Source organism: Python bivittatus, unplaced genomic scaffold (genome assembly GCF_059951505.1).
Source record: "Python bivittatus isolate LINGU-HERP-01145 unplaced genomic scaffold, Pbiv_v1 ctg000340_np1212, whole genome shotgun sequence".
Taxonomy (NCBI): domain Eukaryota; kingdom Metazoa; phylum Chordata; class Lepidosauria; order Squamata; family Pythonidae; genus Python; species Python bivittatus.
In genome coordinates, this window is record NW_028277056.1 from 8,193,174 (window position 1) to 8,217,067 (window position 23,894).

At 40.0% G+C, this 23,894-nt stretch overlaps 1 protein-coding gene across 1 annotated transcript in view; it reads right to left on the reverse strand.

Moving 5' to 3' along the window:
• The window catches only part of DLG2 (discs large MAGUK scaffold protein 2), a 958,242-nt gene that overhangs the window by 260,930 nt on the left and 673,418 nt on the right, over positions 1-23,894 (reverse strand). The window contains exon 9 of the mRNA XM_088140514.1: positions 22,288-22,338. Within this exon, the coding sequence (XP_087996640.1) occupies positions 22,288-22,338 (51 nt within the window). The remainder of the gene's footprint in view (positions 1-22,287; positions 22,339-23,894) is intronic.

A 23,894-nucleotide genomic window follows, 5' to 3' on the forward strand; every position in this document is an offset into this window, starting at 1 on the left:
GACTGCAAATACCATTCTGATAGCTCCTAGAGAACAGAAAATTAAGAAGGGATATTAGAACTAATTAGAATTAAGAACGTCACACAGAAGAAAGTCAAGACCTGATTTCTATAATCTCAGAAGGCAGAACATAGAATAATGATCTTAAGTTACTAGATTCTGATATAATTTTAGGAGGGAAAAACCAGTAAGAGAGGTTTGACAGTGGGGCCAATTAACATGACAGGTTATAGGTTTCCCTTCATGTGGTAGACAATAGACAACCATCTGTCTGGGATATTTTAATTTGGATTCCTGCACTGAACAGGAGGTTGATACAATGGCCTAAATGACCCTTTCCAACTCCAGCTTTGTTTTTAAAAACCATTATCAAAAGCCATCTTCCGTAAAGATGCTCAGAAGAGTTTGATGAACACAAACATCAGCATATCAGGAAATGTAGTATCTGAAGATATGGAACATTCAGCATTTTGTACTAGGGAAAGCTGTCTAGATTGACTTGTGCATTTTTTCAATTCATAAAATGTTGTAAAAAATTTGTAGAACAGATTTGTGTCTGAGTATGTATAGAAATGAAATGGTCTAGATGTGGACCAATCCATGCACTCCCACAAAATTCTTCAGTAAAAAGTCACTTTGCACTGGGGGTGGGGAGGATCTTTGCAAAATATAGGAAGTAGTTTATTTTAATATATCATCATTCCATTCAATCTTGTTATCCTTCTGTCTCACTTTCAGTTACTTGATGTATAAGTGTGGGTACAGGAGTTGGAGAAGATCATGGTCGTGGCAAACCAGAGGTCTTATAAAATGGATAATGACAGGTTCCAAGAAATTATCCAGAATTGTGTGTCAGCAGTACACTGAAGGCTCTTTGGATTCTACCCAATAGAAGCAAACTCACAAAAGAAAAGGCCAGCACCTTTGCTTGTACTCTGAAATCCTGAAAATTGCTAGTAATTAATTGTCTTGTAAACCTTGACCCGATCAACAGTCAGCAAAGCTCTTGCCTTGGTTTGTTCCATTATTGAGCACATGCTCTTCTAAAAGGCATTTTGAGAGCACATGAACACACAAAAGGGCAATGTGTGGGTAAAAGATTAGTTGTGGTTCTTTTCTCCTGGGGAAATTTAAGAATCTGAACCAGGTTTTAAAAAGGCACAGTAAGGCTTTTGTCACCCTTCACAGAATAACTTATCCTCAATGGAAGGTCAAGCGCTTTAAAAGTGGGCTCAAAATGGGTTCATAATTGGGCTGGAGAGTGACATTTTGATTGTCAAGAGTTGAAAGCAGTTTCTAAAAGGGATGTCTCTCTGTGTGTGTGTCTTTCTCTCTGTGTGTACTATACCAGCAAAGTCTCTTTTTTATAACAGCCATTGGACAGTCCATTATGCCATCACAGAAACATTATAATTGCTAACATATAGTATTAATATTGTATGTCTTCGTTCTGGATATGTGTTCTTTGTTACTCATACACACAAATTGACGGTATGTTATATTGTATATGTATTTCAGTGTGCACAAGTGAATACTAAATGTAGTGTATGGGTTAGAACTTCAGACGCAGGGCCTTGGATTCAAATTAACTTTGTTCCTTGAACTTGGCCCAAATGCCAAGATCTGGTGCTTCTGTACCACTAATTTGGAGGACAATATTCCCTCCGTAGGCAGGGTTGACATCATTACTGGCAATCTGGATTGTGGCAGCATCTTTCAACCCAATGGGTCCTCCAGGGCTTCTGGAGAATAATGGGGAACTACCCTGAGCTACTCAGAGGAATGATGCCATAGTAAATAAAGAAATGTAATGGAGTGTTTCAATTCCTGTGCCAGAAACAATCAAAGCTCCTGCCGTATCCAATTTGGAGAAGAGTAACACTTATATATTTATTTCTTGGAGAATTCTGAGCAGAACTTTGAGCAGCTTTCATTTCCTTCTTACCATAAGAAGAATAAAATAATACAACCATACAGCAAAATAACAGTATTAACAATAACAAAAACAGGAGCAAAAATTCACAAAGACAACTTAAAGCACCCAAGAACAATAAACAACCCAACATAACCCAAAGTGGGGACTCCCAACTTAAATTCACTTTAAAAACAAAACAAAACAAGTTTTTATGCTTCTCCAAAAGCTTAATAGGATAGGAGCTAATCTAATTTCAGAAGGTTAACAATTCCAAAGAAAAGGTGCTTCAACTGAGAGAACAGTCTCTAATATCAGATGATCTAATTAAAGCCCAACTGGGAGAATATAATTGGCCAGATTCCTCCTTTGCCCACATCATTTGCAATTCAGGGACTTCACATCAGGCTTGTATTGCCACACATGGCACATACTGAAGAGCATTTGGAAGCTTCAGCTGGTTCAGAATGCAGTGGCACATGCAGTTTGGGTGCTCCGGAATTTGCCCATGTAATACCATTGCTACATGAACTTCATTGGCTCCCGGTAGGCTTCCAGGTGCAGTTAAAGGTGCTGGTTGTTCCCTTTAAAATCCTACATGGGATGGGATCAGGTTACTTGTGGGATTACTTCTTCCCAGTGATTTCTGCCCACTCTACCAGATCTGGCAGAGTGGGCATTCTCCTGGTACCATCAATGAAACAGTGTCATCTGGTGGATCTCCAGAAGTGTGTCTTCTCTGTAATATTGCCTGCTGTACAGAACATCCTCTCTCCTAAAATATGGACAGCCTCTACTCTATGGGCATTTTGCAGGGCTGAGAAGACCTGACTCTTCCCCCAGGTGTTGGGGTCAGGATGTTAGCATGGGGGAAGACCCTGTTCAGATTCTGTGCAAGAACCCATCCCTTGGACACAATCACCTTCTAATCCTCACCAACCTTACCAGGTCTAAGCATTTCCACCAGAGAAGGTGTAACTATTTCTGCTTTGCTTATTGTTTTTCAGTTCCACCCTGAGAGTTCAATTGTGTTGCCAACCCATTTTTGCTGCAAGAATGACAGCACCAGCAATAAGAAAATGTCAGAAACAACTGAGACAAGAGGCACCCACTGATATGCAGAGCATCAGCTGACTATAATTGAGCATGAAATGTTTACACAGAAGCTTGGAGCAGCTGTCAATCAAAAGGCTGCTTCCAAATGACATTTCAAAGCTTTCACGCTACACGAAAAAAAAAATCCTAAATAGCTGGGAAGCCAATAATCCAGGCCTAAAGAGGACTGCTATTCTAGCCTCAGGACAACTGCTCATGTCACATGTTAAAGGCTGAATTCATTAGAGCATTGTACCATATATCCAACATGAAAATGAAAAGGGTGCATTTGTCACTGTGAACAACAGTGTTACATGCAGAAACGTATTTCAAAATAGTTATTGTTCAATGGGTCTGCAAAGAAAGCTCCCCTTTATGACACAAAGTGCAGTCTTTTTGGGATTCTTGAAGAATTCAATCTATGGGATTTGACCCTGATCTTTAATGAGACAGAATATCAATTAACATTTATTCCCAGCTTGATATGGATTCTTTCCCACCATCTTGTGGACCAAAGCATGGTAAAGCTGAGAAGGAAAAGACTCGTAATTTATATTTGTGAATGTGTTTGTAACTTTCTTCTTGCAACCTCATTTTCCCAACGACTGTCTTGGGATCTGTTTGAATCCAATATATGATTAGAAATGTACTTTTGGTAACAACATAAATTGGAGGTTAAGTCATCCCTTCTAAAAATATTTGCAGTGTTCCAAATCAAGAATTACAGGTGAATGTCTTTCTCTTCTTTTCCTTTTCTTTTAATCTTATTCTGTATTACTTTGTATTTATCTTAGGCTACGGTGAAAACTTTCAATAAAAATTACTTTAAAAAAAAGGATTACAGTTGAATGTCAACTAACACTGTATCAAGTATAAGTTTATTCTCTGTAAGACCATTCTAAATTGGCCCTGAACCTTTGACATTCCACAGTATTTTCCTCTATCTCCAGCCTGTCCTCTCTGCCATCAAATCTCCTGTACCAAACAGAACCAAGAGTAAGAGCAAATAGAAAAACAGAGCAATGGGGAGGTTTACAATTTGAATCCCATGAGAACCCAAGAGTATCCACTGATAGTCATATTTCTTACAATTCCCATCAGTGATGCCAGGTTGGAGTCTGTTGTTGCAACCATCACTGAGATTTTATCTCCTTGCCAGGTTACATATTTATAGCAGGACCTTTCCCCACGTTTTTGCACCGTACTCTTTTCTCTTTACTTCCTAGCAGTAGCAGGAGGACAGCAGCTGTCAACCAAGGGTGTGTGCAGACAAGCAAACCTCCCATCTCCCACCTCTTCTGAATCCAGTTTAAAGCATACTGAAATTGTCTTGAGGTGTTCTGACTATTTTCAGATCTATTCAGATAGCAGAACAGTAGGAGCCCAGGCACATAGATCCATTTGTAAGTCTGGAGCTCAAAAAAACCATCAGTCAATCAGCACTTATGTTTTGGACTAAGTCCCAAGCACAGGAGAACTGTCGCCAGTCTGTGTTCATTTGCTGGCCAGTAACTGAATATCTTAGAACAACCCTTGACCTCAATGCCTACCCTAAAGTCCTACTTTAAGCACACAACCTTCCCCCTTTTCACAGAAATAAAACAAACTGCAAGCTTTTCACAACATCTCTGTGCTTGTCATGGTTATAAACCACCATCGCATCCCAAGTTCCTATTCCTGGCATTGTGTTCATACTGTATTTGGGCTCCTTCATGTAATCATGTCAGCACATTGCTATGGCAGGATCTTAGGGAGGGACCACAAGCCAGAAACCTCTTCCAATGGAAGCACAGACTGTCTCTTCAAATACAAGGCATATATAGGTCAGAAGAGAACTGGGGGGTGTTCTAAGTTCTGAAGCAGCATTCACTGCCTTTAAACTGCACTTCCTTTCCAGATATAAACCACTGGTACTACCAGATATATTGAGACTGGGAATCTTCCCCAGCAACCATGGCCCACATCCAGAAATGTCTTCCTGGGCATAGCAATCCTTTACCTTCTAAAATTTTCAGATAAACGTAAGTCATTAGCTAGGGCTTGGCAACTCTTAATGAGCAATTTGGTCAGCTAAAGGAAATATGAATTTTAACTACATGGGGAATGATGAGAATCATCCCAAAGTAACCACTACATTTATCTTTTATATCAAATATGGAAGAGAATGCATTTATCATGTTTAACCACACATACTTAGATACTGCTCCTAGGAGCTGATCTTAGGATCAGCTTAGGAAGGACCTAGGAGTAGATCCTTCCACCAACTGACCCAACCAGCAATTTCTCTCTCCTCTTTCCTGCAAACTTACTCCCCCTTAAATATGGGAACAAGAGACAGTCAGCAGAAGAGATTCTAGAATAGCAATCAAATCCCAGGTTCAACTGGATTTGACCTCAAATGAGTCAGCAGAAGAATTTGATCCCCATGGCAACTTGCCCATCAAGTTTTTTTTTAGACTTGAGACAAACATTTGCCATTACAGTTTTGACAAGCAAAGTTTGTGCAGCTAAAATCTTCTGAAGCAGCTGGATGAGTCAGAGGCAAGACAGCGACTTCGATGGACCTTTGGACTGACCCCTGTACAGACTCTTCTTCATAAGATGTTCAGTGAAGGCTGATGTCAGTGCTTGCACTGTGCATTTTTTCTTTCTAGATGGCCTCACTTGCTGACAGACACAAAAGTAACCCTTCCATTCCATCACAGCAGGAACACTTTCTCCATCTCTGAGTAAACATAATTGATCAGACAGACTGCAGCTCAGGCCCTTAATGTTTCTGCTTAGCAAGCTTTGTCTTCATTGGCACACACTTCTCCCAAATCAATTACTCAACTTAATTCCAAAATAAGAGAAAGCGACCAAGGATGGGTCATGGAGGCAACAGAGGCAAAAGAGAAGGGAGGATGATGATAAATTGACTGAATTCTTTACAGGACTTTCCACCATTAGGTTATTTTTGCTAAGGTGACTGCCGGCATTTGAATAGAGCTCCTTTATAAAATCCTATTCTCAGCCTAACTTTCAAAAAGTGTGAAATTGTGATTTTTTTAAAAAAATCTCATTGGCAAAGAAAGGAGGCAATGGACCTCAGATAAGGTGGGACGTCAATTCAATTCTTCCTTCTTCACATTCTTTAACTTTTGTCTCCCTAAGGCCGTTCTGGCCTTAGTGCCTTCTATTTTGAAATAGAAAACTGGAATATAAACCCTAAAGGGGCAATTAACATGGTTTGAAAATGCAAAGAAAACTTCCACCCTCTTCAAATCCCAGGAAAATAGAAAGTGGTTGCTCCACTCATGAGTTAGTAGTGCTTATTTTGTATTATTGAACAAATATTGAAACATTCTCTCTTTGATAAAATGTTTGGTGTGATTTCTGGCCCTCAGAAGATTATACACCTAGCAGAACAACCTCTGCTGGAAAGAAATAATCCAAGAAAAGGGCCCTGGAGCATATGCAGATTTTCTCTTCATAATTATGGGGAGTGCAACTTGACTGAAGATGGTCTTGAAACTTTGCACAGAGTAAAGGTGAGACTGAGCATGGATAATGCATGCTTTAGGCACATTGGCTGGGGAATTCTGGGAGTCGAAGTCCACACATCTGAAAGTTGCCAAGTTTGAGAAACACTGCTTTAGGCCATGCATTCTCAAAGACCACTAATGCTTCCCGGTGGTCCTTTAAGCACCAAGGGGAATAACCTCTATTGATCCAATAAAATTCTGTGACCAGTCCAGATAATTCCCTACAATGCCTAAGGCAATTGTAACGGTCAGTTCCTAGGCTGATAAAGATTCAGGAGACAGTTATGTCAACAACAAGCTGCAAGCTCCTTTCTTATCAGCAAAGAGGTCCACCACCTTGCCACAGGCAGTTAAAAACCTTAATGTACTTTGGTATATATTGGTTCTAACTGGGAAATAATTCAGTGGCTAGAAATGTTCTCCCCTTTACTTTCAATTCATCTTGTTAAAGAGACTCTGAGAATTGTGCTTGGAAAAGAATCACTTCCAATTAGAAGCAGAGGTCAAAGAGCCTGACACAGCCTCCCTTTTGAAGAAGTGCCAAGAATTCATTTTGCTGTTTTCTAAGGAATTAGAGCAAACATTCTATAACTGCCTAAAACAGGCTGCAGGCAGTAAGATTCTGTTTCATTCCATTCTTAGGCCTTCAGAAAATTCAGCCATACACTCTGTTTTGTCAAAGTCTCTATGTATTGGGTGTTCTTTTCTCAACTGGAGAATCCCATCTTTTTCCTTCCCTGGCTAAAGAAGACCACCTAGTTAAATATACTGTACTCGGATTGTTCAGATTAATATAGATGTTAGAAACCACAAGGGTTGTCAAAACCAGGGGTTTTCAAACTTTTTCTGGCAACTGTTAATTAAAAGAAAAAGAAAAAGAAAAAGAAAAAGAAAAAGAAAGAAAAATCCTAGAATCCTTGATCAAGAGATAAAGCTCTAGTGATAGAAACTTGGCTGTATTCAAGTGAACGTTTTCTTATTGCCCTTAGTCCAGTGTCTTCCAAACTTGGCAACTTCTAGGTGGGTGGAGTTCTAGTGCCAAAATTAGCAGGTATGGCCATGCTGGCAGGGGAATTCTGTGAATTGAAGTCCACCTATCTGGAAGTTGTCAAGATTAGGAGACACTGCCTTAGATTTTCATGGAAAGCCATCAAGTTCTCATGGAATCCAGTTTAGAAAACCCTGGTTAAGACTATAGCAGTGAAGAAGGAAGTCAATCAATGCATTTTGCTAAAAATGGCCAAATTTAGGTGCTTTGAAGACAACATCTGAAATAGATGATTGTCTAAATTGGAAGCCGATTATGCCTCAAAACCACGTGGCTGAAATCTTGAAGGGGTTTAAAGCATTTACACATTGCTCAGTAATTAATGGAAGTTGTGCAAGGGGAAAAGGAGAAATAAATAGCTGAATAATCTTTGCCGTCAATGGTGTTTTAACTGGCTGTGGAACGGTAACAGAGCTTGACTTCATCACTTGAGTCTATCGACTAATGTGATTTGAAAACAAGTAACAATTTATTTTTATTATAGTTTCAAAAGCATAGCTTTGAGGATGCATGCTCTCTGCGCCTAATTTTATTTCTGTAGTTTCTATATCAATAAGCAGAGAGATTGGCTTTCAAGAGATGTTTCCCTGAAGGTATTTTTCAAATGAATAGCAAGGGCAGGACATACTTCCGCTTGAAAAACAAAGATCACATTTTCTATTTATTTCTTAGGCATCAGCATATGCATGCATTTGCAAGAATTTGAGCAAAACATTTCTTCTGTTAATACTTCTCCCCTCTCGCACCTGCAATCTGGCCACTTTGAATATTAAAAACTAGAGGAACAGGGAGACAAAATAGATTTTGCCCAAACTGTTTAGAAGGGGACTAGATTTTGCAGGCTATAACAGATGCAAAAAACAAACAAACAAAGAAAGCAGCCAACCATTGTTTTAGCATGTTTTATGAATCGCATCATCATGTTAAACCATCATAGTTTGTTTTGTGTGTGCATGCAAACAAACATAGGGATTGTTTCATTGATCTAGGTTTAGAGTTTGACGTATTGTGTGAGCCGATCCACAAAGTGAAAGCAGGCTTTTCAGGACTCAGAAAGAGTAGGAAGAAATCTTCAGAGGCATGGCATGTCGGGGACAAAAGGATTTTAAAAAAGGATTTTGTACAACCTGCCGAAGTATGTTGAATGTTTTAAGGGTCACAAAAATAACTGGGATACAGCTGGTCACGTATCTGAGGAATTTTTTTCCTGATCATATCCCCAAACCCATTCAGTGTAGCATTCATATCTAGCTAGGGATAAAAAAATAATAATAGATTTATCCTACTAGGATTCAATTTTGGAAATGTGCTTGACTTTTCTGAATGAAATGAGGTCTGAAGTTGGACTGATAGCTTGATTGACCAAAAATACTTAGAATCTTCCCAGGAATGCCCTGCTCTCCTTTGACTTACTGAATTTAATTAGGGGTTATGTATGCCAGAGAATCCTGCAGCTGTTTATGGAAAGTGTGACTAAAAAAATTTTTTTTAAAAAAAATTAGCAGCTATTGTTTATTTTTCATTTTAGCAGCTTTTGCTGACTCTTATTTCAATTCATACTGACCTTGAATTGGCTTCTTCAGGATTTGCACACTGTAAAAGATTACACAAGGGTTTTTAAATTCAGGTATCTCCACAAAGTGTCTTTGCGCCGTATCTCCAAGATAAGCTCCAGACCACATGTTGTTGTATGTGTTGGGCAGCTGATCTGATTTATTTCCAGTTTAGCTATAGTGTATCAAAAAGCACTAAATGTGACCTTTCCATCTGAAATACTGAAGCTCTGTTGAGTTTGTTGGCAGACAGTTTTCCCATTTGTGGGAAATCTTGGCTGCTCTGACAAAGCTTTAGCATCCCCTTTCTATAGCAATCACTTCCGTTTTTGTTGATGGCCAGACCGAGGTATGGAGCATGAACAACACAACCTTGGAAAAGGGGATTTATTTTCTTCTTCTTTTGAGGACGGTAAAAATGATAAGGTCTTTGGAGATGCAGTACCAGCAATAGTGTAAACGAATTCCATGGGAGAGGCCATTTGGATTACCTATGAAAAAGCTAACAGGGTTTGATCTGATTAGTACTTGGATGGGAGATGATGAGGAAATCCCAGGAATTTAGGTTAGACTTGAGGTTGGAAAAAACTCCTGAAGTTGGCAATCTCAAGTCACTTCCATACTGTTGACAGGAAAGCTGCATGGAAATGTTCATGAAGCCACCAGGAGTCAAACCTGACTCAAGAGACACTTGGTTGATCACCTAAGGAGAGCATCCTTTGGTGTTCTTGGCATTTCAAGGCTAGCGGATATGAAGATGATTCTGGATTGGCTTCAAAGCACATAATATAGATTGAGAAGTTGGAAAAGCTTTTATGACAATGAGTAGTTGTAGCTTTTCCTTGCCTCAAGCTACAAATACTGTTAATTTCTAATAGCCACTCTTTTCCCCAGCTGCGTGATGAACACTTCAGCCACCCTGATGCCAAAAAAGGATGCCATATTGCAAACTGAACTTTGCAAAATCCTTAGAGCCAGCACTGGATACGCAAATTGATTGGTGGCTACTTCACAACCTCATTTTTTTCCCTGGCTCCCATTGTTCTCGCCTCTCCAATGGTCATACCTAAATTATCTTGCTTTGTAATATAAAGTTTCTTCTCGCACTGGTAGAAGAGCTAGCAGAGAAGAAAACAGTGAACAGATGGAAGAAGGGACTATCAGGTCGTTGGCACAGAAACACTGGATGAAAATAGATAAGGATTTTGTTGTCCTAAATTGCCTATTTATTTATGTCTCAAATTTGTATGGCCGGCCATCTCACAAGGAGTGACTCTGGGTGGCGTATAGCAAAAAATTATAAAACAATAAACATGTCAAACAGAGTCTTTAAAAAGTTAAAAAAAAAAAAAAACCACACACAAGAGATTAGATCAGCAAGGGAGCCACCTCAAGGTCTCACCAGTCCCCTGAGACCCCCTATATCCAGGGTTTTCATTTGAAAGTAAAGTAGTTGCTGAAATTCTCCTTGATTCTTGTTCCTTGGATTACCTGTTTCCAGCCTGCTAGGAAAAGTCTGACATAAAGAACTGTAAACCCAGAGACCAAGAGGGGAGAAAGGAGATCTCCCTTTTGAGAATATACATTGCTGAAAGCCAAAGTGCTACATTTGGGTTGTAATTTGGTATATAATCAGCATGGGGCTCATTGTTTACCACCAGTTACTGAAGGATTCCCATTCGATGGGTTTGCACAAAATGCTAAGCCAAGATCACAGAGTTTTGTGTGTTAACAGCATGTGCTCATCTGTCTGAGTATAGATTGTTGTTGTTCAGTCGTTAAGTCGTGTCCGACTCTTCGTGACCCCATGAACCACATCGCGCCAGGCCTTCCTGTCCTTCACTGCCTCCCTGAGTTTGCTCAGTTTCATGCTCATTGCTTCAGTGATGCTATCTAACCATCTCATCCTCTGCCGTCCTCTTCTCCTTTTGCCTTCAATCTTTCCCAGCATCAGGGTCTTCTCCAAAGAGATCTCTCTTCGCATTAGGTGGCCAAAATATCTGAGCTTGAGCTTCATTATCGATCCTTCCAATGAGCAATCAGGGTTGATTTCCTTTAAGATTGACTGGTTTGACCTCCTAGCAGTCCAGGGGACTCTCAAGAGTCTTCTCCAGCACCACAGTTCAAAGGCATCACTTCTTCGGCGCTCAGCCTTCTTTATGGTCCAGCTCTCACAGCCATACATTACTACTAGAAAAACCACAGCTTTGTATAGATAGTGACTTTCAAAAAGCTGACATATTAGGCTAATTGCTTGATATAAGTGAAAAATTAGGTTGCTTATATTATTTGTAGGGCTTTGAGAAAAGAACTGAATTTGAGTCTCCTCCAAAACATGACTAGCCATAGCAATGATTGTTCGCCGCCCAGAGTCACTTGGTTGAGATGGGCAGCTAATGAAATTAAAATAAATGAATGAATGAATGAATGAATGAATGAATGAATGAATGAATGAATATTGGAGTGTGGAAGCCTGTCATTCAATGCATCATGTGTCTTGTCCCCAATCAGTGCAGCTGGACTACGTGTGTGTATATGTGTTTGTGTGTATCTGTGTATACTGTATGTCTCTGTGTGTATACACACACGCACACACCCCCCAAAATCCCAAAAGCTTCTCTGTAATGTTTAATTTTTATTTTTTTTTGTCTGCGCTCAGTCATTGCTGACCCTGCAGTGACTGCTTGGACGAGTCCTTGCAGTTTTCAAGGCAACTGTTTTTCGGAAGTGGTTTGCCAGAGCCTCCTTCCTAGGGCAGAGCCCAGCTGGCGAGCGCAGGAGGCGGGGTTTCCGTTGCTTCGCGCCCTTTTCGGGCGCGTGTGGTTTTTCGCGCTTACCGGCAACTGCTCCCGACTCCTTTTTTGCAAGGCGCTGCCAGCATTTTTCCTCCCACCGGAGTGAGAGTCCCCATTTATCTACTCACGTAAGTTTTCGAACTGTTGGGTTGACAGGAACTGGGGAGGAAACAGGAGCTCACCCTGTTTAACGCGAAGGCTGGACTCGAACCGCTGAAGCGTCGACCATTTCTGGCCAGCAACTTTCAGCGTCATTAAGCCGCTGCGCCGCCACGTCCCCCCAATGTTTAATATAAAAGTGACCAAATCTGTTTTTGTTCTAGAACCAATGTAATTTCATGTGAGGCTCAAACCATGCAGTGGGCAAAGCTTGGCAGACCAGAATCTTGCTAGGAAGAAGTTGTTACTTGCTGCTGACCTTGCTTGTTCAAAGCCCATCAGGTATTAGAGAAAAGTAGCTGGTAAAAACATCTGAAAACCTAAAACCAGCCAGGAAATCAACTCCCTTGCTCTAGTGAGAGCCTTCCCAAGAGATACAGTATAATTCTCTTCCCAGTGCAGGAAGACAAAAGTTTGAGAAATCTTTTGTGGACTCTCTAATGCTGTGTGTCTTAACCTTGGCAGCTTTCAGATGCATGGACTTCAACTCCCAGAATTCCCCAGCCAGCCATGCTGGCTGGGGAATTCTGGGAGTTGGAGTCCACACATCTGAAAGCTGCCAAGGTTGAGACCACATTGAACTACAAGTTCTAAGTCCTTCCAATCTGATGATTCTGTGATGAATCTGATTCTGTGATTCTGGGAGTTGAAATCCACACATGTGAAAACTGCCAAGGTGGAGAAACACTGCTCTAGCTTGTCCAGCCCACAGAGACAGACATGTGAGAAAAAGGCCCCTGATTTTTTCCAGACTGTTTGCTTTCTGCTCAGTGTCCTATGCAACCCACCTTAAGTGACTTCTCTAGTTCAGATCTCACCTGGGCCACAAATTGTGGGGCCTTGTCTTCCTTCCTTAACCCACAAGTAGAAGTCTGAATGTGAAAAGAAGATAATTTAAAAGGAGGCTTAAAAAAAATTAAAACACTCCAAAATGGCTGGAAAACTATTCAAACATTACTGAAAGTTGTTTTTGTGGAATTCGTATCAGGGCAAGCAACAGAACACAACTGCATGGGAAGGAGTCTGACTCCTACACATCAGAGCCTCTTCCAGAGATTTGGGATCTTGCTTTCAGGATCCAGATTTTAATTGCACCCTCTCCAAATGCTATCTGCAAATTCTGGGGTGCACTTACTTAAAACAGTTATCCCTTTGTTGTGCTACATCCTGGCCTCTGTGATGTGATGCTCTTCGGGAAGCCGAATGTGCATTCAGCCACCTTCCCCAACAGATTATATGTCAGTGAATTTTTTTTTTAGAGTGCTTAGTATATTCCAACATCAAATTTAGCTCCCTTGCTATCAGGAACAGGGACAGTAGGCTGCTTCCTAGCTAAAAATGCTGACTGCCAGCTGAGTTCATTGTTTGTGTGATAAGGCTATGGTTTGTTTTATTAGTAGTTCATGCTCAGTGCCTGGAGGAAAGAAATCAATGTATGCATGAGCACTAAGTTATGCAAAATAAGTGCCTCTGTATGCATTCATTTCACAACATCAATTAGTCCATTTCTAGGGAGAAGACTTAAATGAATTTGGTAGCTAAAGGTCTACAGACCAGCTATAGCTTGACATTTTAATGGTTATAGATTCTGAGGTTACATTAATAATGTAGTGTGTAAATATACACACTTAGTTTGATATTATGTCTGTGTGTTTGGGAGTGTGTATGTTTGTGTGTGTGTGTGTGTGTGTGCATACACCTCAAGACCTCAATGGGACTGTGGAAGAGAACACTGGACATCAACTCAAGACAGCTTGCACAGATGGCCATCAAGTGTAGAGATCACTTTTTAGAGCTTCCTTTTAAATGATTTATTTTCAAATTTATGTATGCTGCCCATCTCACTGTGCAAGTGACTCTAGGCGGCACAGTAAGATGGCACCCAAAGATGAGCTGCTGAGAGAATGCCTCAGGTAGCAGCAGATATGGGAGGAAATTCAAGTGGAGGAAGTACCATGGCAAAACAGGCCCCTGCATGGGATGTACCATCGACAGATCCTACCAGTGGCTGGAAAGGGCTGGACTAAAAGACAGCACTGAGGCACTGATCAAAGCAGCACAAGAACAGGCACTGAGCACCAGATCCATAGAAGCAGGGGTTTACCACACTAGACAAGACCCAAGGTGAAGGTTGTGCAAAGAGGCCTCAGAGACAGTCCAACACATCATGGCAGGGTGTAAGATGCAGGCAGGAACAGCATACACTGAATGGCACAACCAAGTAGCTGGCATTGTCTACAGAAACATCTGCACAGTGTATGGGCTAGACCTGCCCAAGTCCAGATGGGAGATTCCACAGAAGGTCACGGAGAATAACAGGGCTAAGATCCTGTGGGACTTCTAGATCCAGACGGACAGGCAGGTACTGGCCAATCAACCAGACATTGTGGTAGTAGACAAGGACCAGAAGACAGCAGTGGTGATAGATGTATCAGTGCCAAGTGACAGCAACATCAGGAAGAAGGAGCATGAGAAGCTGGAAAAGTATCAGGGCCTGAAGGAGGAAATAAAGAGGATGTGGAAAGTAAAGGTCCCAGTGGTGGTAGGAGCACTGGGGCCGTGACTCCTAAGCTGGGAGAGTGGCTCCAACAGATCCCAGGAACAACATCAGAGCTCTCTGTCCAGAAGAGTGCAGTGCTAGGAACAGCTCAGATACCCAGGGCTCTGGTAGAGGACCCGAGATTGAGGAAGACACGTACCACCCATAGGGGTGAGAGGGGATTTAAAAATATATATATATACAGTATATATTAGCATTAACAGCAAATTAGATGACATCCAGATGTGTCAAGCATTTGTGAGAGGATTGGTGTTTGTCTCTGAGGATGACAGGAAAAGGTGATTTTGTTGGTGTGTTGGAAAATCTGGCCATGTCCCCATCTGTTTGTAGGAGGGATGTGGTCCAGGTGAGTGGTGACAGAGGTGGTGACAGTGGTAGGAGACATCCAACAGACAAGGTATCAAGGTATTAAAGAGGAATTCAGCTTTGGCATGGTGCAATGAGGTGTGCCTTGGCCTAGTATGATCTAGATATGGTTGTGGCTCTGTTAGCTTTCCCATCTGGACCCTACCAACCATCTGGATGCTATTTGGTTTGTGGTGGGTGACTGGCTTCTGCTGAGTGCCTAACCCTCAGCAAAGTTGACTGGTCCCTGGCCTCCAACAGCCTTGACCAGGTGGAGTGGTGTGAAGACTGATCAGACTTTTTTTTCCATCTTGAAGGACACAGTGAACTGGTGGGACAAGAGTGATGAACATTTGTTTTCATTTCTTCCAACAGGGAATGATATGGGGTAGTGCCCTGAAGTGTGATGGGGAGAAGCTGGGACAGTGACAGCAGAGTCATGTTGTGGCCTACATGCTTCTGGTGGAACTGAAGATACTGGTCACCACCTATAAAGCCCTTCATGTCATAGGGTCTGCCTATCTGAGGAACACCTATCTCTGAGAGTTTCCACCTGCCTTGTACAAATGGACATGCTCCGAATCCTGGCAATTAAACAATGTCACTCGATGGGTGGTTGGCCTCTAGTGTAGCCTTGCCCCAGAGATCTGATTGGTCCCACCCTGACTATTTGTAAAAAGTCTTTGAAAACTAGCTTTTCTCCAACAGCTTGGGTTAGGGTGGGTGGCAAGCCTCCTTTAAGATTTTTGAACGTTGATTTACTCTCTTCTTCTGAGACATACAGTGTTCTTGTCTCATTATTTTGGTTTGTATTCTTTTTAAAGTTGCATGCTGCCCAGAAGCTTATGGAGCTGGGTGACCCTCTAAATTAATGAATATAAATAGATAATATATCAACTGGAGATCTCATGGAACCTGGGTTTTTCTGCAATTCTGTTGTGCAAAAGCGGAAATGCAGCCAAATTGATTGTGCCTTAAGTTCAATGCACTCTTACCTGGAAATAGAAAATGATATAATAGGATCACAGAATTACAGAAAATCTGGAGCACCTAAACAAAGGACTATCAGCCTCTACTTGGTGGACTTTTTAGGTAATTGGTTTCATTACCAAACTGCTATTGTTTCTCCTAATGTTCAATCAATCAATCAATCAATCAATCAATTTACCATCTTGAATTCTATCTTTAAACGGTAGAAACATTATGAGATGATCATAATTACCAAAAAACCAGAGATGAGATCGGCCTTATCATCAACCCTGAGTTTTCGAAGGTCCCTCAAGACCTGGATATGTCAGCGGGCCTGGGGACCCCAGGGGACACGTGAAGTAGTAAGGTGGCTCTATTATTAACATCCTTTCGTCTATTATTTTCCTTTTCTGTTTTAGTTCTGTTTTTATAGTTTTTAATGTTGTAATAATTACTATATAATGATTTTATGTAATGATTGTTTATATATTTATTGTTTTCTTGGATTGTTGTATACCACCCAGAGTCACTTTTTGTGAGATGGGCGGCTATATAAATTTGATAAATAAACAAACAAACAAACAAATGATCATCTCTTTTCCTATCCTGCTCTGTTGTACAGCTAAGCACCCCCTTACTCTTTCTTCTTAGGCACTGGTTCATCTGCCGTTGGTCATTTTCACTGCCCTCCTTTTTACTTTGTCTATTCAGTATTCTGGGCCTTATTCTCAACTGAACCTCATTACTACCACCTCTTTCCACAAACCTATTCTCAGATGACAAATTCCTTTGGGCAGTGACCAGTCTGTTTATACCGATGCTGAAAAGTGCCTTTCAGATTAATAGTGCTGTAAATATCAACAACCAATTCTCTCCCTAAATTAATCATTTAAATATCCTCACGCACTGTGTTGTTCAGGAATGAGGCTAGCATAATTACATTGTAAAATGCTAAAGTTAGTGTCAGCCATACACCTGCAACAATGAAATTACAAGTGGGCACACAAGATGGGAAAAATAGGGCAAGCGATCAATTGAAGGCAATTTTGTAGTACAAATATTGTCGCAGAAGCTGACTGTTTTTATAGCTGCTGGGAGAGAAATTAAACATCAGCTAGCCTCATTGCTTTATTAAACCATTGCTAAAATCTACCACTTTGCATTGTGCAAGCCAAGACCTTCCATGATTCAGAGTGAGACAGCTGGCTCAAGGAACAGATTTGGGGGTATAAAAACATTGTTAGGTGTTTTTTATCACCAAGGATGGACAGGGGAACCCATGGAACTTTCTGCTTCATGTCCAAAACAACACAGAGCAGTTTGGGTGTCATGTGTCAAGATGCCTGATTGACCTTGACTGGACATAGATGTTCAGAACTTGGTTGAGAGATCTTGGAAAACCAGGGCCGTGGGACTGACTAAGAAATTAAAACAACAACAAAAAAAAAATCCCAGAAGACGACAGTGGCACACGACTTCTGCACTGTCCAAGAAGTCATCAGGAGTTGAACTCTACTTGAAGGAGACTCCACATTACTCTCTTGACCTCAATAAATCCAAACATTTCAGGAAAAAATAGAGTGGACTGTAGCATGTTCTATCCACTTATGCCCTTCATTTGCTTCTTGAAGTGCAATTACCTTCAACAGCCAACTGGGAACTCATCTCCCAGTGAGATGCTTGTTCAGCATTTGCTCCTCTTTTGCACATGTACAGATGCAAGAATTTGCTTAACCATCTGTCAATTATTTATTTTTCTTCCTTACCGGAAAGAGAATTAAATATAATTAGGCATAAGGAAAGTTGAGGATAATTGTTTGCAGCAGCAGCAGAATAATATCCATGCTGAAAACTGAACCTGGAAGATTACTCCAAGGTCCCTAATTGCAATTTCTACGTCTCTGAGACTCTTTGCAAGTCCCCCCCTGCCCCCCCCCAAAATGCCAGCAGTCTCAAGGACAAGGACAAAACAACTAAGTCACTGTGTTACCAGCTACTTTACCCAATTAGAAATCAAAGAGAGGCTTCTGAGGGAGGTGGAGAAAGAGAAGAAAAGAAGCTTAAATCTTTGCAAACGAATGAATCAGTTGAAGCTTTCACAGATGTGTCCAGGTTGGAAATGCTAGAATTAAGTGGCAGTCTCCAAAACCATCTGTTGAAAGTTCTGTCAAGATCCTAACCAACTGGTGCTTAGCAAATTGATGTAGGAAAAAGGCAAATTTTCACATACTGAGAAATAATATTTAAGGAAAAAATGGTATACAGTCTCAAAGACATTCAGTTTACTTCATGTATTCTAACTCAAAGAATCAGAATGCTAGATTAAGATAAGACAGAATTCCAGCAGAGCTATTCTTATTTCCTTCTCTTGTTATGGACTCCTAGATCCCATCTGTTTCTAGGACAAGGCTTCCTCTCTCCTCAAACAGCACTTATCCTTAGACTTGAGAATAGAATTGGCCCATTCCTGAACCTTTCTCCTGTGGTTAGCCTAAGCCTCCTTACCTCCACCTGACTCAAATTCCTTCAATGTATGCATGTGTTCAGTAGACACTGCTTTAGCCAGAATTCCTAAATAATGCACCTCTTTGTGGCTCTCTACCAAAAGCTGATGCTTTTCCCCACTTTTCAAGCATGTATTATCTTCCAAAGTTGCTGATATCAATTTTGAAGGGAAGGGAGGGCTGTTTTTGCAGCTCAGCCATTTTGCTACCAAATTTTAGCGACTGAACAAGCACAAATAGAGTATTGTGGGGCTATATGGTGACCAGCTACAGTATTTGCTTAAAGGAAGAGATTACTAGCCAGAGCAATCTGTTCCAGTGCCTACCAGCCAAAGCAATCTGTCCCAGTGTTTAGTAACCCCAGTTGTTCCTCTAGTGGACTTCTGACTGAAGCAACTACTTTTCAACAAGGTTATGTTTCCAACGAATGTGGTGGAGGAACACCATGCAACTTTAGTCATGGCAATCCTTCACATCCACATCTAATAAATCATTATTAATCAGATGTACATTTAATCACTCTCTTTGGATTGGCCATGGTATCCTAATAAATGGGACTATGCCTATTTATATGTTTAACATTAAATTCCAATATTTTTCTGTAGACTTTAGTAAGTCAAGAAGTTCAGAACAGATGGAAGGAGAAACCTAATATGGAATTAACTGTATTTTGATTTTGGGGAGAGGCACTATCTAAACACATTCATGGAAAGCAACTCTATCCATGTTTTCTAGCCATAACTGACTAAATTAGCCATAATAATATTTAGGGATGAAAGCTCCCTGTTCACAGCACGGTTAAAAATACCAGACAGTTGGGATAGGTTATTCATTAACCATGTTTGTAAGTCTTCCTGTGACATTTGGTTTCTACTGTTGTTGAGAAAAAATTAGAATAATTGTTTTTATCTAGCCAGGCAAATCTTATTTTGTAAATGGCCTGGTCCTGTGCATCTTTATCCCAATGGGGTTTATTCATGACTAAGTGCATGTAAAATTTCAGCCTACATTATGTAGGACAGCTTGATGTCAACCAGCTAAATGTACAATATGATAGACCATCTGGCACTGAAGGAGACAATTACTCCATCTCTATTTTTATAGATTCTAATAACTGCAATTCAGATTATGGAATACATGAAGTTATCTTATTTCACACAGCTAATGAAAACCAGAGTGAAATTAACACGAACACATCATGTCCCAAATCTATAACTGGGAAATAGATTCTGCCTTTTGCCACCATGTTTCTTGGGCCCCAGGTTGAATGTTATGCTGCCAAGTCATTGCATAAAGTACTTTGGGGATGGGGAACTTGTAATGTTTTGGCTTTCTACACCAGATAATAATCTCAGAAAATTAGCTCAGGTTGTTCATTGAGGAAAATGTAATTTTATCTTTATAGCAAATAAAGCAGAATGCAGAAAGCTGACACTCAAGAAGAAGGAGAAGGAGAAATAGCTCATACAATAGACTGATGAAGAAAAACAGAAAGAATCAGTTTCATCAAAATGATAAAATATAACTTTCCTAATCTAGATTTATATGACTAGATAGGAACTGAAATATGAACAGCGCAATAAATACAAGATTGGACGACATCATTGTGCATTTCTCTTTATTGCATTTTACAGAAATTTTCAAAGATTATATTGGATTCACTATTCTTGCACATGTATATTTAGGGATGACAGAAATTTGTTCAATTTGGATTATAATACACATTTGCCTATTGAACTTCCTGAATCAAGACCAAAAACCCCCACTTCTATGATGAAATCTACCTATTCCTATGAATTGAACAACAAATGCAGACAAAACTGTTTATATTATGGAAAATATGCAGCAATGACATATATTAAGGAAAATAATTTGCAAAAATGTTTATATTAGGAAAGGGGAATACAAAAATTCTAAGAATTTTTGTGCGGATAACTTTTTTTTTAAAAGCAAGCTGTTATCACACAATGGAACTCACATATAATAGAAACTGAACTAAAACAAGCTTGATACATACTCCCATGAATCCCTATATATAGCATTGATCTCATTCATGTGTTTACATTTCCTGGGCTTAATTACTAAGATTAACACAATCATAGAAACAAACTGGATAATGCATAAGGATTACCAAGCTTCCTGAAGTTCAGGTACACGTTTGACCTCCTTCCATCACTTAGATGGATAGATACCAGGGATACAAACTCTTAAGTGATGACCCCAAGATTATGTAATTTCTTCCTCAGAAGTCCTTTTGGCATTTTCTATTTTTTTCTTTTTCAGGAACGAGGTTTCCAACAGCCTTTTGAATATGTCTCTAAATATTCTAGATAGAGGACTAATTGATTGATAGATTCATGCACGTAAAAGGAGAATCCCAGTTCCAGGAGAAATCAAGGAGACATGGGCCTGTAGGAATCCTACTCTGTAATGGTCCCCATGCTATGGAACACCTTCTCCCCAGAGGTATATATGGCACCTTCCCTATAGGTGTTATTGGTCCATAAAGCAATGAAGAGGATACATTCTGTGAATGAGCATTCAGGAGTTGATTGATCTGTGTGGTTTGGATCAGGCAGCCATAGAGTAGTTCTTTCCATCATGGCACATGAGCTATGGTTCAATTTTTGCTGGGAGGCTGGAGTCATGGTGACAAATTAACCTGTCCAATTGCAAAACAAAGACTTGCAACCAACACACATACTTCTGCCAGTGCAGAGGTGTCCAAAAAGGCATAATTATATTTTCAGCAGACAAACCAGTTTGTGTCTGCTTGTAATATGCCACTCCTGAATTGTAGATGGCTTCATATGAAGCCCAGGTCTTTTCCAGAAGCAGACACAGGGTTGTCTCCAGGTATGGTACGTAAGAGTGTACTTTATAGCATATTTCACATGATGGTCAATTAGACTTCTTCAGAAGCAAACAAAAGCCCCACCCCTTTCTTTTGGCAATAGACATAATTAAGTTTTTACTGCCAGTGACTCACAGGGCTGCTGTTTACCAGGCCCCCACAATATGCAAGTGATATTTTCTCCTATGCTGTGTTTTTCAGTGATGGCTTTTGCTAAGAAATGGAAGGCACTAAGCAAACACTCATTATATACCATTTGAAACTTAACACAAGGGATAATCCATTATCTGTGCCAGGTCAAACTTCAGTGATGCACATAAATCTTACTGGCCTTCATTCGGTATAAATGAATAACTTGATGCCTCTATTCACAGCAATGTGGCATTCCAAAATATTATCTTGGGAGGCTCGTGTGCTGTTCAGTGACCTTTGGGCACTCTAATTAAGGAGTGATGATTAAAAATGCCCCAACAACTTAGGGTCAGAAATGTCCTTTGCTATTTCCCATTATTCTTTGTGATGATCTGGCCAATCTTCCCTAAACCTTTTCAATGTGATGGGAATATAGCTCTGAGGTTCTCTGTGTTGGGAGAACGTAGCCAGTACACACATCTCATACGTGCCTATCTATGCATGGAACTTTAGTTAAAATAAAATAAATACAGAAACATTGCACTGTAATACAGAGAAGAAACCGTTGATGAATTTCTAACCGCTATGTTTAATAGTGTCAACATTTTAAAATAAAAGGGCAAACATCTTTTTAAAGGAAAAAGCTCCCTTGGAACGCACCATGTATTTTTGAGATTTCAACCCTATAATAAATCTGGGTTGATAGGCTTTTGTTATGGTTAAATAATGTGAATTCCACTCAAGCTACTTAAATGGAAAATGAAAGATGCCATCCAACAAGCTCCTTTATTTGTATTTCTAACTATGCCTCTACAGTGTGAAAAATAATTAACTTACCCTTTCCAATGTAATTTCTTCAAATTCATATTCAATCTCTGTTCCATTGACCTAAAAAAAATGATACAAAGAAATCTATTAATACCTGCGGGAGACATGTTTTGTGGAGGGTTAGTGTTCTTTCAAGTGTGATTAAACATAGTGTTACCATATTTTAAAAAAAATGTCAGTGACACTTTCTCATTCAGAATCAATGAAACATTCCATCCAGGGAAGAGCTGAATTGCATTATGTTGCAAACAAAAGCAATCCATGAGAACTGATCTGTCAAAAACCTGTAGTATTTTATTCATCTGGCATACAGCAAAAACTGAAGAGGATGGTCCAGTGATGTCTGACTCCTTGGAAGATAAAATGGATAATCTGTACATAAGTGATGCTTGTAGGATTAAGTATTTGAAGCTCTGCAATCCACTACCAAGCTTGTGTGAAGTTTGGCAATCTTGGAACTTCTTCCTCTCCAGTTCCTTGGTGTCCTGCATGGTTTTCTGCAGCTCAAACAGGCCCCACCCCCATTGTCTTTTTTTTCTAATTTAAAGAATTCTCAAAATCTAGCTTTTTCTCTTAAAGAAGGCGAGCAAGTCCTCAATCATTTTGATCGCCCTCTTCTACACTTTCTCCAGCTCTTCTACATTCCTTTTCAAGGCAGCCCGAACTGTACACAGGATTCCAGATGCAGATCTACACTAGATTTGGACAAAGGCATTATAAAGTTGATAGTTCTATTTTCAATTCCTTTCCTAATAATTTCTAGAGTGTTTGGATGGAGATCTATCAGGAATTCACAGGGCTATAGGCGAGACAAAGAAATTTTTAAATATTCTGTTGTAATCCATGAAGTCACTAATAGTTGAGCTTGACTGAAAAAGAAAGACTTTACCCTTTTTTAATTGATTGATTGATTGATTGATTGATTGATTCGTTATGTGCTATCAAGCTGGGTTTGACTCTTAGCAACCACATAGATTTTCTCCAGGATGATACCTTTTTTACTTAACCACAAAAGGTAAAAAGTATTTTGTTCTTAACTAACAACAAATGTCTTTGGACACACTCTGTATTTTTTCTATTCCAGCAAGTTCTACACAAGTTAAATCTAATCCTTTTAAGGCTTTATTTAATACTTTGTCCTTCATTAGCTGTTGTTCATTGACTCACATTTCAATCAGCATTTTGGGGCTTGACCCAGGTTTCAACCATCTGGCGAAAAGACTCATTTTGTACAGGGATGGAACAGTAAAGAGAAATCTGTGACCAAGTTAGATAGTGAACAAAGCTTCTATAACATAGGAGCTGATAAGGGACCATTTTTCGCCAAATATCAAAGCTTTACATTCTCAAAATATCCTGTCCATGCCTAAGATACTGTACCATGTTCCCATAAGACCTTATCATGAATTCCTATTATAATTTAGTAGAAGCTTTAGATTATGTATTTAGTGTCCTCCTCTTGAAATAACTCCATCTTGCTAACTCCATAATGCTTTTCTCTGCTTCACCAATATAGCCAGCTTTCCTTTGTGTTAAAAGCAATCCTCAAGCATTCCATGAAGACCATGGTCAGCATCTTCCTGCCTCCTTGCATAATGTTAGAACTATGAAAATCA